This window comes from Oratosquilla oratoria, chromosome 23, assembly GCF_046742065.1.
Source record: "Oratosquilla oratoria isolate Oo_2021 chromosome 23, ASM4674206v1, whole genome shotgun sequence".
Classification (NCBI taxonomy): domain Eukaryota; kingdom Metazoa; phylum Arthropoda; class Malacostraca; order Stomatopoda; family Squillidae; genus Oratosquilla; species Oratosquilla oratoria.
Window position 1 is genome coordinate 24,189,232 of NC_134799.1, and position 17,500 is coordinate 24,206,731.

At 39.3% G+C, this 17,500-nt stretch overlaps 1 protein-coding gene across 1 annotated transcript in view; it reads left to right on the top strand.

The window, feature by feature from the left end:
- LOC143038035 (uncharacterized) overlaps positions 1-17,500 on the top strand; it is a 24,700-nt gene that overhangs the window by 6,429 nt on the left and 771 nt on the right. Inside the window, exons 2-3 of the mRNA XM_076206892.1 lie at positions 1,666-1,840; positions 11,733-17,500. The exon at positions 11,733-17,500 is cut by the window's right edge and continues 771 nt beyond it. Of these exons, the coding sequence (XP_076063007.1) occupies positions 1,666-1,840; positions 11,733-11,908 (351 nt within the window). The 3' untranslated portion in view covers positions 11,909-17,500. The remainder of the gene's footprint in view (positions 1-1,665; positions 1,841-11,732) is intronic.

The window sequence follows — 17,500 nt, forward strand, 5'->3', positions numbered from 1 at the left end:
GCAGAATAGTGTTTTGTCTCATCAGCTGCTCCCAGTCTCAATCTATATTATGGTGGAGATAGTACCCTTTTTCCACCATCCTGTAAGGTCCAAATTCCAATTGTTTACAATGGTACGTTTTCCTTAGCGACTCCTCGGTGACTTGGTGGGGCGATGCGCATAGGCAGAACGGTGTGTGTGTGTATTTACCTAGAGAATTTTACGGGATGAGAGCTATCCTTGTAGTGATCCGTTTTCATATCTCTCCACATCCAGTTTATTCTTAATATCTTGTATATTGTGTGCGTGTGTGTATTTACCTAGTTGTATTTTACAGGAAGGGGAGCTATGCTCGTGGTGTCCCATCTCCATATCTTGTTTTATGTAGCCTGTTTTTAGATTCATGTATTGTTTTTGCACACACCACATTCTCATCTCATCTGTTCCAAATGTCTATTATCCTGTGGGGAAAGCTGTTCTTTTTCAGGTCTCTTCTATAATTGTCTTTCTTGATTTTCTTTCCATGTCCTCTTGTATCTCTATTATCCCATTTTATTAGATCCTGGCTATCAATAATTTCCATGCCTTTCATGATTCTATAAATAGTTATTAAATCTCCTCTCTCTCTTCCTCGCTCTAATGTCTGTAGCTCAATTTTTGCCAGCCTCTCGTCATATGATAGTTTTGAGAGCATTGCTGTCAATTTTGTAATTGCTCTTTGTATTCTTTTCAAGATTTGTTATACAATTTTTTGTACTTGGTGACCGTGTCGTCGCTGCATACTCCAATTTTGGTCTTATCAAAGTTCTCTATGCATTCTTTTAATATCCAGTTTGCTATTCCATCTGGCCCATGTGACTTCCTGACATTGAGTTTCCTTATTTGGTCCCTTATTTCTTTCTGTGTCACCATTATTTCTTTCATTTTAGGGGATCCTTGCTGATGGCTATCATCCCACAATTGTGAGCTTTCAATTGTTAATACAGACTTAAAGTGTCTGGTCATTACTTCAGCCATTTCTGCATTCACCAAAAAAAAAGGCAATTCTAGAGTCCTGTGTTTCTCTCCCTACATCTTTCCATTAATTTTTTGTTAATTTTTCAGTTATTGCTATTAGCTTTTAAGTGCCCAGTGCCACATGATCCAATAGTTGTGGTGACAGTATTGTATGGCCAAACAAATTATTTAAACTAGTTATGCTAAGGATTGCATAATGCTTGAATATGTATTGTGAATAAGCATTAGTTGATTGATATTTATTGGAAGTGTGTATTGCTTCAGTTTTGTAATACCCATTATTAATAGTAATTTGATTATTGTTGTAGCTTGTTTACTTCTCCCATATGGGAGTATTGACTGCAAAAGTTTTTGGGAATCAAGTGACCCCTGCAGAGCATAATTTTACAGCATTATTTTATGATCAGATGTAATCTCTACTCAAAAAAAGACTGTGGGTCACTTAACATATACTATCCCTTTTTTCTACAACCTTTCTTAAATCTCCTTTATCTCATGACTCCATCTCTTCAGTGTGATATTTTCATCAGAGATAGAAGTGCTGATTATTGCCAGTAAAATATATTTATATGAATCATTCACTCAGTGTTAAAATTGCATTGACTGTTGTATTTTATCTTACCCAATGTTGTAAAATTTGGAATTAACCATATCCTCCTCTCCATCTAGGGTACCGAGGTGTCAAAAGATGAAGTTTCTGAGTCAGTACCAACCTCTCCTGTCACTTCTAGTGCTTCCTCATCTCCTACCATCCCTGATGATGATGACAAAAAGAAAGATCAGCCAGAAGCAGGTTACTTGAAACGGGCAGTAACTGGTGTTGCTGGTGGTATTTATTCTGTGGGTATGTTTCTATTTTATTTTTATACATACACATATACACACACACACAGTTTGAATTTTTGTCTCCAAGTACCACTCTCATTGGAAGAAAAATGAGTGGTACTTAGAGACAAAAATTTGAACTGGGAAGATGTGAAAAGTGGAGTCCCGCAAGGCTCTATATTGGCTCCTTTAATGTTTGCTATATAATTGTATAAATGATATGGATAAGGGAGTAAATTTTTACATGAACTTCTTTGCTGACAATGCCAAATTACTCGAGGGTAAAAACGAAAGAAGATTGTAGATTGCTACAAGAAGACCTAGACAAAATATACAAAGTATAGGAATGGAGTCAGAAATGGGAGATGAGCTTCAACATTGAGAAATGTAGCATAATCGGGTTTGGAAAAAGCAAAAGTAGAGTATCAGGCCAATACAAAATTGGAAACAAAAGTAAAAAAAAGTCAATTCAGAAAGGGACCTGGGAGTAATCTTAAGCGACTTGACACCTGAGAAACACTGTGCGGCTCATTTTCACCAAGATATTTTGGAAACCACTAGTTGTATTTACTAACGTGAAAGGAGTTGTGCATATGAAGTGACTGTAATGGCATAACTATTATAAAAATTAGTGCCAAATACATAAAATGGAAGGAGACAAAAGTGAAAGAAGAAAAAGTGAACCAACAAAGATGTCTGGACGTGAGCAAAGTGAAATTGCTGCTGGGGTAATACCAAAAAGATCCTGCATGAATGAAACCCCAAAAGTATCTCAAAGGTTGGATAATTATGCATTTTCAGGGTTTGCAAGAGAAGATGGAATTTTAGGTAAAGGTTTGGAGTTGGATAGAGAACCTAGGAACAAAAGTATCCTTTTTGAGTTTCTTTTCATGTCCTCTTGCTTTTCTGTTGTCCCACTTTAATTAATCATCTCTATCTAGGATTTCCTTTCCTTTCATGATTCTATAGTCAGTAGATTTTTCTTTTCTTTGTTCCAGAGTTGGTAGTTCCAGTTTGGACAGTCTTTGTATGTCAATTTGGAGAGTGTTGGTGCCATCTTTGTCATTGATCTTTGTATTCTAATTTCTTTATATTCTTTTTTAGTACTGGGTGTCCATAGTGTTGCAGGGTATTCCAATTTTGGTCATATCAGTGTAACTAATATTTTCTTGATCATTTCCTCATCCAAATAGTCAAATGCCACTTTCATTGATCTTAGTAGGTTGAATGTTTCTCTGACTATTTTATTGATATGTTTGTCCAGTGACATGTCTTTGCTGATTATTACTCCTAGGTCCCTTTCCAAGCTTACTTTTTTGACTTCTTCGCCCATTTTATAATTTCCCAATATTCTATTTTTACTTTTTCCAAACTCCATTATATTACACTTCTTGATATTAAAGTTCACTTCTCACTTTCGACACTTATTTCCAGATTTTAACCAGGTCTGTCTGTAGTGATTCACAATCTTCCTCTGTACCTACTTTCTTTCATATTTTTGTGTCATTTGCAAAGAAGTTCATAAAACATTCTATGCCTTCATCCATGTCATATATATGGCAAACATGATTGGAGCCAATACCGAACCTTGCAAGACACCATTTGTCCTTTCTTCCCAGGTCTAGCATTTCTCTAATTACTACCCTCATTTTACTCTCAGTCAAGAAGTCTTCCACCCCTCCTGGGGCCCAGTACTTTGATGTAGTGGGGGGGCTTTCATGTAGCAAGGACGGGCTGAGCTGTGCCAGCCGGGTGCAGCCTTACTGGATGCACTACTAAAAGCCCATGCAGAACATGTTAGTGTTGGTCATGCTAAAAGACCACTAACTAATTCCAAAAGATACACTGATGTTGTTAAAACAAATATTAAAAGTGGATCAGCCATCTGTAGAACCCAATAGAAATAAAAAGGCCAATATGAATTCTTCTGTTAACACTAAACCCAAGCCTCAGTGTAAAAGTGTTACTAGCAAATCTAATCATCTTTCTTCTTCTCAACTTGAAATTTCTAGTACTTCTCAATCCTCCTATGCGGAGGTTTCCTAATCCCCTGTTGAGGAGATGTCTCCTGCCCCATCTCCCCCCCAGGGCCCAGTACTTTGACGTAGTGGGGGGGGCTTGCGTGTTGTGAGGAAGGACTGAGCTGTGCCAGCCAGGTCCAACCATGCTGGAGAGGCCAATCCTGAGCTTCCAGACTAAAACTGTGCCAAACAGACATAGATTGACGACCCTGGCCTGATCTTGATTATGGACTGGACTATCCTCTGGATTCAATGCCCTTACTCCATGACAGTTGTCAGAGAGTGAGATATCAGGGGTAATGAATAGATAGGGGACCCCCCACCCTCGTTACCCAGTGAACTCCCTTTCCTTCCCTTTCCTTCTTATTCGCTACCCTACTCTCCTTTTCTCAACTTTTTTTTTTTTACTACTTGAGAAGTTCTGGCAGTTAAAGGTTTCCCTGAAACCCCACCAGAAACCAGCTGGGTGTTGGGATATACCGCGAGGTCCCTACTCGTTGCAAGGGCCAAAACTCCGTATGCTGGTGGAGGAGTGGCAGAGGGGCTACCTTTGATGTCTGACTCTCTATTCATCTTCCAGTGCACACAGGGAGTAGCAATGCTGGCTCCATACCCTATGGAACAAAACTAAAGGACAAATCGGGTTGTGAAAGCTTATACTCGTGACCGAGACCCCCTGTTTGTAAATAGTCATATTCTGGAACCTTCCAACTCTGCAGAGACTACTTCTTTTATTGCTTGAGGCATCAAGCCAACTGCAGTGTCTTCTATGTACATTAACTAAAAAATTTCTGATATATGGTGACGCCCAAGAGATATAAACTTGACAATGGCAACTCCACTACCTGCAATTGCAGCAGACCCTAAACTCTTGCCTCCTCCCATTCCTCCTGATCCTCCCCCTAATCACCCTTCCAAAGTATTAGCGAACACTCCCACAAATTTGACCCTTTCAAATAAACTCTCCTCTGACCCAGTTGACGACCCACGCAAGGCAAAGGAAAATCTCGACAACAAAGACCCTGGACCGAATATGGATAAAGATTCAAATGAAAAGGCAGTTTCCACTATTACCCCCAAATCAATGATGATCACACTAGAACCATTTGAAATCTCGAGCTTTAAAGGCAGTGAAAAGACTTTGCATATTGAGAGTCTAGCTTTAAAAATTAATTATGAAAACATTTCACAAAAAAAATCAGTGAATTTGGTTGTATAAAAGAAATTAGGCTATGGTTGTCAGACACTTCCAACTATTGGCAAGTGTGGATAGTATATTCTTCCCACAATGAGGCAAAGAAGGCCTATTCAGAAAATATCTCAAAAGATACCAAGTGCTCTTTGGTCAATAAGGTACCACCTAATTTAGATTTATATTACCCTACAGTGCATAATAAAAGTCCACAATACGCAAACATCTCGAGAACACCTAAGACAGCTACTTGGCTCATTGCAACAACCAAGGGTGAGTGAGCAAACTTGTATACTTTTAGGAAACAAAGGTTAAAGCTGGAGATATGGACAATTCCAGAATTACAAGATTTGGACGAACAAGTCTCCCACTCGAGCAGCAATGATATACAATTTAAAAATCAAACCTGGAGTCATCAAAGAAATAAAGCCCCATTACAACTTTAGCTATGCCAAGGGGATTATTTTCAACCAAGACCTACATGAATTATCAGAAGAAGATTCTTGAGATGTGCCCCAAAACAACATGAAAGTTTATAAAATTCCAAGATCTTACATGATTGTTCCCACATTTAACAGTGAAAACCTCCCTACTGATATCATAATTGACAAGGAAAAGTCTTTTCACTTTTCGACTGGGGAGCTGACAGAACAACTCTGTTACAAATATACCAAGCTTTGTGCCTAAGCAAAATAGATTATGGATGTCAAATCTATGGGGCCACCTGTAAAACCACTGTAGGAAAACTAGATATCATCCAAAACATGGCTATACGCATCTGCACTGGTGCGTATAAAACGTCACCCATAGACAGCCTAAATGTTGAAGCCGGCATCCCTCCTCTTCCAATTAGAAGGCAGGAACTAGGATTGAGATGCCTAACAAGAGTACTGTCATCCAAAAACAACCCCAACTACAAGTTTGTTAGAACACCCAAAGACAGAGCTCCAACTCGACCTAAGCTCTCCAAACCACTGGAAGTTAGACTGGAAAATAGTGCCAAGAACATAGACCTGACCCCTCTACACGTCAAAGAAAGTTTACCAGCTAAATACTCTCCCTGGTGTAGACCCGAAATCAGCATTTGCACTTTCTGGTGTAAGAAAAATAGCTGCCCAGAGACCGAGCTAAGAAGTAAATTCCTTTAACACAACAGGACCCACACAGATGCAACCAGTCTATACACTGATGGATCAAAAACTGCAGATGGAGTGGATTTATAGCTCATTTTAACATTTCTATTTTTACAACAGAACTGCTGGCAGTTCTTAATGCTTTAATTTATATTTTTCACAATGCATCTGACAAAAGATTTGTCATATATATACAGACTGTAAGAGCATTTTAACATCAATAAATTCAATATTACCAGTCAATCCCATTATCAAATCAAATACCAGATTGGCTGGTCCTCCTCAGTAACAGAAAGAAAATAACCGTGAACTTCTGCTGGGTTCCTTACCATGTGGGAATAAAAGGAAATGAGTTAGCCAATGCTGCAGCTAAAGAAGCAGCTGGGCTGGCTCATATCTCCCAACTCAAAACCCCCAAAGTGGATTTTAAAAACCACATTATAAGATACATCAGAGAACAATGGGAACTTTGATGGAATAATGGAAACAACAATTTAAAGCTCAAATCCATCAAACCTTCTGTCATCCCTTGGAGTCATTTCCAGGGAGACAGGAGGACTGGTATCGTCATGACTCGCCTCAGAATTGGGCACACCTTTTTAACCCACAAGTACTTGTTGATGACTGGAGCGGAGAGACAGGCTCCCCTCTGCCCCACTTGTCGAAAAAACCTTACTGTAAAACACATTTTAAAGGAATGCCCACAATTCAGCTCTGCTAGGAGAAACAATCTTCTAGAAGGGCTTACCATTACTAAAGTTTTAGGAGAGGACGCTCCCATAGAATGGATAAGATTTTTTTTAAAGGAAATAGATTTATTCTACCATATTTGAATTTTTACAGAAATTGAGTGGATGAATTGGAATAATAATTTTTTTTTAAAGAATAGGTAGATATATATGCGCTGAATGGCCCCAGGCTCCGGCGCTTGACATATTAGCCAAAAACTTCATAAATCAACCAACGAATGATTTGTTTACTTCACGATTTCTTAATGCATTACTATATCTAACTTCTATCTATATGCCTTTGCCTATTTCTCCTAGATTTCTTTGAAATCCTGAAAAACTGTTGTACTCCCACCTTCGATTTATTCTTGGTGTATTCTGGGGTATTGGCTGCATGTTATTGTGGCAGAGTAGCATGCAGTTGATACTTTAGGGTCTATATGAGGCACCCCTATGGACCAGAGCCACACATCATTTTGTCTGTGATAGAGGAAAACTCTGTACATAGAGAAATGATGACACTTTTATACTATGACTGTCCCTCTGTTATGCTGTCCCCCAACCCCTTGTTACTGTCCTGTACCATTTCTCTGAATATTCATTTCCTTTTTTTGCCTACCTACCCTGTGGTGGGGGCAAAAGAATACTGCCACCAAGTATTTCCACTTGAGTCGTAAAAGGCGACAAAAAAGGGATGGGGGATGGGATCAGGAGTCCTACTACCTGTAACCCCAAAAGGGGATGTTCCTAAAAAAGAAAGAAAAGGCATAAGAGGGTCTGGGAGCTTTCCAACCAGTACCCTAAGGTTTGGGTCTTTTAATGTGCGTGGATGTGGTACAGATGAGAGTAAAAGGGAAGAGATAGGCAATATGTTTGTGAGAAGAAAGATGGATGTACTGGCTTTGAGTGAAACTAAAATGAAAGGAAAGGGCAACTGTTAGTTTGGGAGTGTAGCTGGGAGGTATTCAGGAGTTAAGAGGGGACGAGGGAGAGAAGGGGTGGCTATACTAGTAAGTGAAGAAATAAGTAAGCGTGTAGTGGAGTGGAAGGTGTCATCAAGGTTGATGTGGATGAAGGTGAAGCTGGGAAAGGAGATGTGGGTTTTTGTAAGTGCGTATGGGCCTGGTAGTGAGAAGAGCATAGAGGAAAGGGAGGCTTTTTGCATAGATATAAATAAGTGCATAGAGGGCTTAGGGAGAAATGTCAATGTAGTTGTATTGGGAGACCTAAATGCTAGGGTAGGAAATGAACCAATTGACGGAGTGATTGGGAAGTATGGAGTTCCAGGTAAAAATCGTAGTGGAGAATTGATGGTGGAGATGTGTCTTGAAAGAGAGTTGATGATAGCAGATACAGTGTTTAAGAAGAAAGTCGAGCATAAGTACACATGGGAGATGGTGGTGGATGGAAGGGTGGCAGATAGAGCGTTAATGAACTATATAGTGGTGACCAGGAGTATGGTAGGAAGAGTTAAGGATGTACATGTTCTAAGGGGAGAGAGTGGGGGAATATCAGATCATTTCCTGGTGGAAGGTAAATTGAGAGTGGAGAAAGAGAAAAGGGCAGAAGGTAGGGAGGTACTTAGAGTGAACTGCTTAAATGAGGAAAAATAGGAGAATGAGTATAAGAAGTTAAGAGAGGAGTGGGAGAGAGTAAAGGATAGAGTAGAACTAGGAGGAATGGGGATGGTTCAAGGAGGGAGTCATAAGGTGTGCAAATATGGTGTGTGGAACAAGGAGGGCAGGAGGAAATAGAAGGAAGGGTAGTGAGTGGTGGGATGAGGAAACAAAGAAGGGTGTAAAAGAGAAGAAGCGGGCATTCATAGATTGGCTACAAATTAGGACGAGGGAATCATATGAGAGGTACAAAGTAAAGAGAAAGGAAGTTAAGCATAAGATAAAGGAAGCAAAAAGGAGAGCAGATGTGAAATGGGGAAAGAGTATGCCAGAAAATATTGAAAGTAATAAAAAGATGTTTTGGAAGGAAATTAAAAGAGGAAGAGGAGGCGAATCAAATATAGAAGAAAAGGTAAAAGATGCAGATAGAGAGATGATAATGGAAGAGAAGGCAGTGAGAGGAAGGTGGGCAGAGTATTTTAGGGAGTTGCTAAATGTGAAGGAAGATAGGGAGGGAAAGGTAGTTGCAGTGGGAAGTGCTAAGAAAATGAGAGTGATGAGTGAGGAAAATGGAGGAGATATAGGGAAGGATGAAGTGAAAACAGCCATTAAGATGATGAAAGCAGGTAAGGCACCTGGGTTGGATGGATGCCATGCAGAATGTCTGAAGAAAGGAGGTACAGTTATGGTGGACTGGCTGGTGAGGTTATTTAATGTTTGTTTAAGAGAGGGTAGAGTGTCGGAGGACTGGAGGAGTGCCTGTATAGTTCCGCTTTACAAGGGAAAGGGGGACAAGTGTGAGTGTAGTAGTTACAGAGGGATCAGCTTGTTGAGTGTAGTTGGGAAGGCTTATGGGAGGGTCTTGATTGAGAGGATTAGGAGAGGAACAGAGGGAGTAATTGGTGAGGAACAGTGTGGTTTTAGGACAGGTAGGGGATGTGTAGATCAGATTTTTATGGTAAGGCAGATATGTGAGAAAGCTATAGGAAAAGGTAAGGATGTTTTTTTTTGGCTTTTATGGATCTGGAAAAGGCTTACAAAAGGGTAGACAGGAAGGCACTGTGGGAGGTACTGCAGATATATGGGATGGGAGGAAAGCTGTTAAGAGCAGTCAAGAATTTTTATGAGAGTAGTACAGCTTGCGTTAGGATTAGAAATGGAGAGAGTGAATGGTTTGAGGTAAATGTGGGACTTCGTCAGGGATGTGTTATGTCTCCCTGGCTGTTCAATCTTTACATGGATGGGGTGGTGCGAGAGGTGAATGCAAGGGTAGTGGGTCAGGGGTTGGAGATGATTAAAGAAAATGGAGAAAAGTGGGAGGTGAGCCAGTTGTTGTTTGCTGACGACACTGCGCTTGTAGCTGGATCAGAGGAGGGATTGAGGAAGTTTGTGACAGTTTGAGAAGGTGTGTGAAAGAAGGAAGCTGAAGATAAATGTGGGCAAATTAAGGTGATGAGGTGTACAAGGCGAGAGAGTGACAGTAGGCCGGAAGTGAGCATTAAGGTGTGAGAAACTGTAGGAAGTGGATAGTTTTAGATACTTGGGTGCGAATGTGACAGGAAAGGGAGGAGTGGGGGTGGAGGTAGAATATAGATTGAGAGATGCGAGTAAATGCCTTGGTGGATTAAAAAGTGTAACGAGAAAAAGACATCTGGGAATGGATGCTAAGAGGAGGTTATATGAAGGAGTGATTGTGCCAACAGTAATGTACGGGGTAGAAACATGGAACGTGAGAGAGGAAGAGAGAAGGAGTTTGAATGTGTTTGAGATGAAATGTCTGAGAAGTATGAAAGGGGTTACTAGGCTGGATAGTGAGAAATGAGGAGGTGAGGAGAACGGGTGGAAAGGGAGCTGGGAGATAGGGTTGATGAAAAAATATTAGGATGGTTCGGACACATGGAAAGAATGAGTGAAGAAAGATTAGTAAAAGAAGTGAGGAAGGTGGAGGTGGAAGGAGTGAAAATGAGGGGGCGTCCTAGGATGAGATGAATGGATGGGGTGAAAGGGGCTTTACAAAAGAGAAGAATGTCTGTTGAGGAAGGACGGGAGAGGACAGAAGATAGGGGTGAATGGAGAAGAGTTGTGTATAGATGAGGCTGTGATGCATGAGGGGGAGTGGGTGGGGGATGGGGGGTGAGGAAGTATGTATGAGAAAAAAAATTGACGCAGCCCGAAGGGATTTCTCCCCGTCTTCTCCTTTTCTGCATGAGGGGACGAAGAGGGGGGGGGTCGCCGAATTTATGAAGCGGCCTTGCTGTGGATGTGCAGTGTCTTGCGACACTGCTTCTGACCCAGGGCAGTGGACAGGATGCAGGGATGACCTGTCATCCAGGAGGTGCCAAGATAGGAGGGTGGAGGGGAGTGGAGTAAATGGGAAATGAAATGGGTGGGAGTGATTTCTATGCCTTTTCTTTTTGGCTACCCCTGTGTAAGGGGGAAAAGCCTTTGGTATATGTATGTATGTATGTATCAATTAAGCATGTCCTCTTTGGTATAACTCCTCTCGGTGACTCAACTCTATTTGCATCCATCCCTCTCTTCATAGGTTCATTCAATATTTTTCCTCTTTTTCTCCATTGTGCCAACTATACTTTTTTTTAACCCCTTCCATACGGTGACGCCTACGTGGGCGTCATGAGGAGGAAGTGGGTACGTGAGGATGCCGGTGTCGGCGTCTTGATTATATTTATTGTAGTTATACCTGCGTGACCCCCATACTCTGTAAACTGGCTTCATCATATTTTCTATGGCTATCAAAATTCACGGGTGAAAGAGAGAACAATCGATACAGCTGTGACTTTATTTTTTATAATGCGAGTATTAGGACGCAACATCGTACGTCTGGCAGCTAATGCTGCCCGCGAGATTTTGGCCCGGAGTGAAGTGGTTAAGAACTGGATAGAACCTTGTCGGTCACTCGAGAAACATAGCCTAAACATTCCGCACAATAACAACCAGGCATTTTCTTCATATCAGCAACAAAACCCCTAGATCAGAGCTCAATCAGTGCACTTCCTTTTGGTTCGGTGTCTCGTGTGTGTGTGTGTGTGTGTGTGTCTCTGTCTGTCTGTATGTGCACGTGTTTGTATTTATTTACTTAATTGTAGTATCTCCATATTCTCCAGTTATCATACCTAGATTCAAATTCATGTAGGTTATAGGCCACAGGTTTTGTGTAAGAGACATCAGGAACAACAGATTGATTGATTTACTTTTTTCAGGTGCGGGGACAGTTGGTGTTGGTGTATCCAGTGTCAAGTGGGTTGCAGGCACAACTTACAATGTTGGTGCAGGTGTTGTAACCACAGCAGGAAGTGTAGTAGGGAAAGTTGGGTCAGGTGCAACAGCAGTGATAAGCAAAGTGAGCACCACCTCAAAGAAAGAGCATGCAGACTAGACACATTCATGCAAATCCAGCCATAGTCTAAAAGTCATTGTTGATCCTTCTCATTGACTCTTGATATACTTGTTTTGTTTTGATGTAATTAATAGTAGACCCTCTATCAACTTCAGTCATACCTATTTTCTTTAGTTTTTGTTTATGCCTTCATTTGTTTGTTGTTCACCAATGAACTCTTCTGTAAATTTTTGTAACACCATTCTTTATTTACCATTTACCCTTACAGTATATAATTTAAAAGAAAAGTTGTTCCTGTACTGTATCTCGTGTTTTACAGGTTACAATCCCAATGTCTTTCTGCCTGCTCTTCACATAGAAACTGGAAAATATTTAAATATTCCAGTGTTTCCTCATTGTTGTTACAGAATATTAATAGTTTTAAGAAGAAATGTTGAAGAGTCCTAAATGTTGATATTTTTTTTATGTTTTTATGTCTTTAGACATACTCCTAGTCTAGCAATAGTATCTGGTTACTTGGATATCATAGAAATGAAAAATATTTCTTCATCCAGTTGGTTTGCTTTGGGCTTGCAGCATTGATTTTTCATATGATGGGGGCTTCAAGGATATAAATAGGAACAAGACATGAAAAATGCCATTCAAATTGTTCCCAAAATCAAAAACTAACCTGAAGGAGAGTGATTGAGGAATCTCACGAGGCCAGTGAGGTATAGAGTATAAAAAGGATGTTAGTAAGAAAGATACCACAGAAGAGTAGGAAAGTCTTTGGATAGGGAATCGAGCTGTTATAGTTTATTTTTAATGGTAAAGCAATAGGATGGGGAGTACTTGAAAAAAGTAAACCATGATTATAAAAATCTTTGTGGCATGCACTCCCAAAGCACAGGATTTGGTAGGCAAATTGAAAACATGATATCAAAAGTACAAATTTTGAATATTGAATGTGCAATAATAATTTGTATAAATTTTTTGGATAATTTAAAATTCTATTTTCATAAAACATTTCTGTAATTATTCCTACTAGAAATTATACCTAAACTGGTCAAGATATGTAAAAAAACAAAACAATACAAAAAAAGCAAAACAAAAATATTCCACTATTTCCTTGTAGACCAATACACTTGTATCTGTTGTCAGTGCAACAAATCAAAGGAATAGGAAGGTCAGAGTTGTGGGGAATGTGGTATGAAGTTCAGGAATATATTTTGATTTACAAGTTTACTGTTAAAAACAGCAATATTAGGAGGAGTAAAAGAGGCTGCTTGTTAAGACTCGCATGTCATGCCACAGATCCCTCATGATATGGTTTCAATTGTTTCATTTTTTTTTAGAATCAGAAGGGAAAGTTTAGAAAAAAATTTACTCCTGAACAAGTACAGGACTTGCATATCAAAAAGTGTAGAACTTAATTTGCCACATGGATGAAGGCCATCTCTTGGGAGATGCTTTATTTAAGTGGTTCTTGCTACCTGATCTTAGGGAAGGAATGGTCCTTGGCAGTTCAGGTAACAAAAGTGTGGTTAAGTGTTATCAACAGCCATTCATTTAGAATGAATGCAGGATTTTTCAATTGCAGAATGAATGAAAAAATTACTTATTTAATGTATTCTGATTTTGTATATAACAGATTCAGAAAGAAAAATAATTGTTTTAGGATTGGTAAGCATAATAGTAAAGATGATTATATTAGTAATAATAATAATTGTTGCCTAGAGTTTTAATGGTTAGAAATTTTCAGCCCCACAGTGGTTGACAATAGTTCTTGGGCCCTCCCATAGATCTCTGGGAAGAAACTTTGTATGTTCTTTTGTGTTATTAGGTAGAGGATGAGGGGAGTAGTCAATTGGCAGCTATCCTTGTGTGAAAAAAATAATAAGAAAGACTCGAGTTGATAGATATCTTGGGCCCAGTTAAAGACCAAGTGCCACTCAATTGATGAAGGTGAGGACATTGTGATATGAAGTTAAGCAGTGAAATGATTTTCTCTTGAAGTGTCTCGTAAGACCACTGCAAGTATACATTTGTACTTTGAGCACAAATAAACATCAAAGTAGTTGGGTGATTGTTGTTTGTGTCATGTGAAAGTTTTTGTCATTTATGAAGTGTTTTAGAAATCTTTAGTTTACAATAATGTGGGGAACATATCATGACAAGGATTTAGATGTTTTCAGAGCTAGGATTTTATAGTTTATACCTGGTTGAGTTGAGGCTTGAAAGCATACATTAAGGAGAGCATTGTGTTCTCAGGTTTGTAATAGATGTTGAAGTTAACCAGAAGAAAAAATAGAAATAATAGTTGGAAGGCATTTAAAAGATGATTAGGCAAGTAAAGGTGCAATGTTGTGCTAAAGTTATGGATGAATTATTATACATGATGTGTAATGAGCATAATGGGAAGATTAGATATGGCCAAAGGAAAACAAAATGTGGACGAAATTTTAGATTGGTCATTTTATTGCACGTATTTCAAAGCTCATTAGGAAACCATTTCTGAGCAAATAGTGAGAAACCTGATTTCTGATTATCTATGGAGGATTAAGTTTGCAAATTTGAAACTTTGTAAATTGTACAGAAATCATGAAGGCCATTACTAATTTTCACATGGTAGTATTTAGAGCCATGACAAGTTCAAAATATCCTTTACAAACATTATTTTTTCTTTTTTATTCAAATGAATATAAAGAATGATAAAAAATAGTAATTGTTGCCCAGAATTTCACTTGTGGAAAACCAGTAGCTTTACAGCCATAAGGAATGGTCCTTGGGCATTCCCATAGACTCTATGGGAAGAAACATTGGACTGTTGTTGGTGTAGCAATAGTGTACATATCTTATGTCACCGGAAGCAGGGGGCAGGGAGCAATTGTTAGTTGTCAGCTCTCCTTCTGTGAAAAAGTGGAGGAAATATGGTCAAAGTTGTAGGGATCTTGGGCCTGGTTCAGAGACAAATACCAGTGCCTTGGGGCAGCACCTCCAGGTAGAAGTGAGGGTGTTGTTAGGATTTGAAGAGGATTGGTGAAGAGACGATCCTTTTCAGTGTCTGTCTTATAAGATTGCTACAAACAGGTACCCAGTATTGGTCCCAGTTTAAGAAATGAGGCATTATATTAGTGAAGTAATACAAAGGTATGGGTAAGTACAGAAATTTATGGTAATGGTAGGATTTGGGAAATAATCTAAAATTTATTTTGAATTTTGCTGGACTTAACTGGAGAAAATTTATCATATATTGTGAATAGGGTTGAAATGTAGAAGTTCTGATGGAAGCTATAGCTTTAGTTAACAGCAGTGGGAATGGGGAGCTATTGGATTAGAATAGTATACAAGTGTTATTCATATACTGTACTGTGCATTTGTTATTCCTACTGAATTGAATCCCCAGCTATGGGCCAGGTCAGATATGTTGTATTTAGGTACGAGAGGGATAACTGTACTTTCAAATTAAAAGACTAAAATTGGCAATGCTGTACAGTATTTAAAATTTATTATATAGTAATGTAATACATGGTTTGAGAATTTAGCCTAGTTTTGTTATTGCAGACAGGTCGTAAGAGTTGTATATGATACCATTGGTGGACATTGTATTATTATATATACGTGAGATGTGAATCATTTTTTCATATGGTAATAAGGGAGAAGAATCCCTTAGTATATAGATAGATCAATCTTTTTGAGTAATAATAACTGTTGCCTTAGGTTTTACTGACTAGAAACCTCTTGCCTCATAGTTGCTGGCAGTGGTCCTTGGGCCTTTCTGTAAATCTCTGGAAGAAACTTGGGATATTGTCTATAGTATTCGGTGTATTTTAGTAGTACAGGAAAGGAGGTATGGTTGTGGAGCCCTGCCTTTTCTCCATCTATCAGACCTTGTTTTGAATTTATGAGCTATGTCATCTAGGCTATTCCATTTAATAAATTTATATGGAAAATGGGCTACCTCTTTTATAAGGGGGATGTATGGAAAATGGTTTCATCATAAGAGGTGGTCTTCAATTTGTTCCCATGGCCTTGTGATGCTTTCCCATCCCAAGCCAAAACCTCTCTTCAGTCAGTTTTGTATACTCTTTTTGATGACCCGAACATTGTGATTGTCACCACTTACTTTTTTCCCCTCTATAATAATACATGTACCAAGGGTCCCCCCCCCCCCATACAAGGGAGGTAACCAAAGTCAAAAGGCATAATTCCACTCCTACCCACTCCACCCTCATTCATCACCCCTCCCCCCCTCCCTCTTTTCTTGGCTCCTCCTGGATGATGGATCATCCCTGCATCTTGCCTTGCCTTAGGTCACAAGCAATGCAACAAGACACTGCACATTCACAGCAAGGCTGCTATTGGTGACCCCCCCCCCTTCATGTCATTCACACATAACCACTCCCTAAACCCCCCAATCCCCCACCCACTACCTTCCATGCATCATGGCATCATTCATATACAACCATTCTCCACTCACCCCTATCTTCTCTCTTCTCCCATTCTTCCTCAACAGACATTTCCCTTTTTCTCAACATCTGTTTCATAATAGCATAATTATCTCTAATAATAGCAGCTCCAAATCTTCTAGTCTTTTGACATATGGTTTATATCCAAGACTGGGAACCAATTCATTTGTTGCCTTTTGCATTTTCTCAGTCTTGCTTAAATTTGTGGGAATTGTTATGGACTGTAGTCTACCAGTGCATCTATTTTGTGGACAATCTGTGGACCACTGTTGTGTATTAGCTTTTATTTCATGTTAGTTGAGGATTTTGTGAAGAGACCACACTACCACTGCACATTCTAATCTAGGTTAAATCAAGCATTCTGTGATTTTTCATTTTATTGTCTGTATAATGAAAAGCCACTGTTATGTTCAACAATCTGTATGCTTTTCCTACACTCCTGCCATTATGGTCATCAGGTAACATTCACAATCAGCATTCAAATACTTTCATCATTCCCCATTGAATACTTTATCAGTGGTCTATGGAACTATTTGTCACACCCTTACAGTAATAGGAGGGGAGCAGTTGTTGGTTAACAGATCTCCTTGAGTGAAAAGATGATGAAAACTTGTTCAAAGTTAGTAGAGGGGTAGTCTGGAAGCAGTATCAACCACTAAGGGCTGCACCTCAAGATGTAGGTGAAGATGTTCATGAGTTTTGAAGATAGGCACCAGGGAGATATCTTTTTGTCTCATGCAGAACCACCAATGTAGGTATCCAGTTATTTTCAATTTTGTCTTTAAAACCCATGATATAACATTATGCTGCACAAGTTACAAGATCTTAGCAACTGAGGAGATGAAGAGCCTTTTTTATATTTTGGTTTTATAGAATAATAAAGATATATGAGAGTGTGTGCTTTGACTGAGATGCTCCCAGTGTAAGGAGCGACCTGCCTCTGGTATTTACCTAGTTGTATTTTATGGGATGAAAGCTATGTTTGTAGTGACCTGTTTTCGTATCTCTCCGCATACAGTTTATTCTTAAAATCGTGTTTAGTTTTGGTACTCACTGTTTCTCCATTTAGTTTGTTCCAGACATCAATCACACTATGTGGGAAGCTATTCCTTTTCAGGTCTCTTCTGTAACTGTCCTTCTTTAGCTTTTTTTCATGTGCTCTTGCTTCTCTTCTGTCCCATTT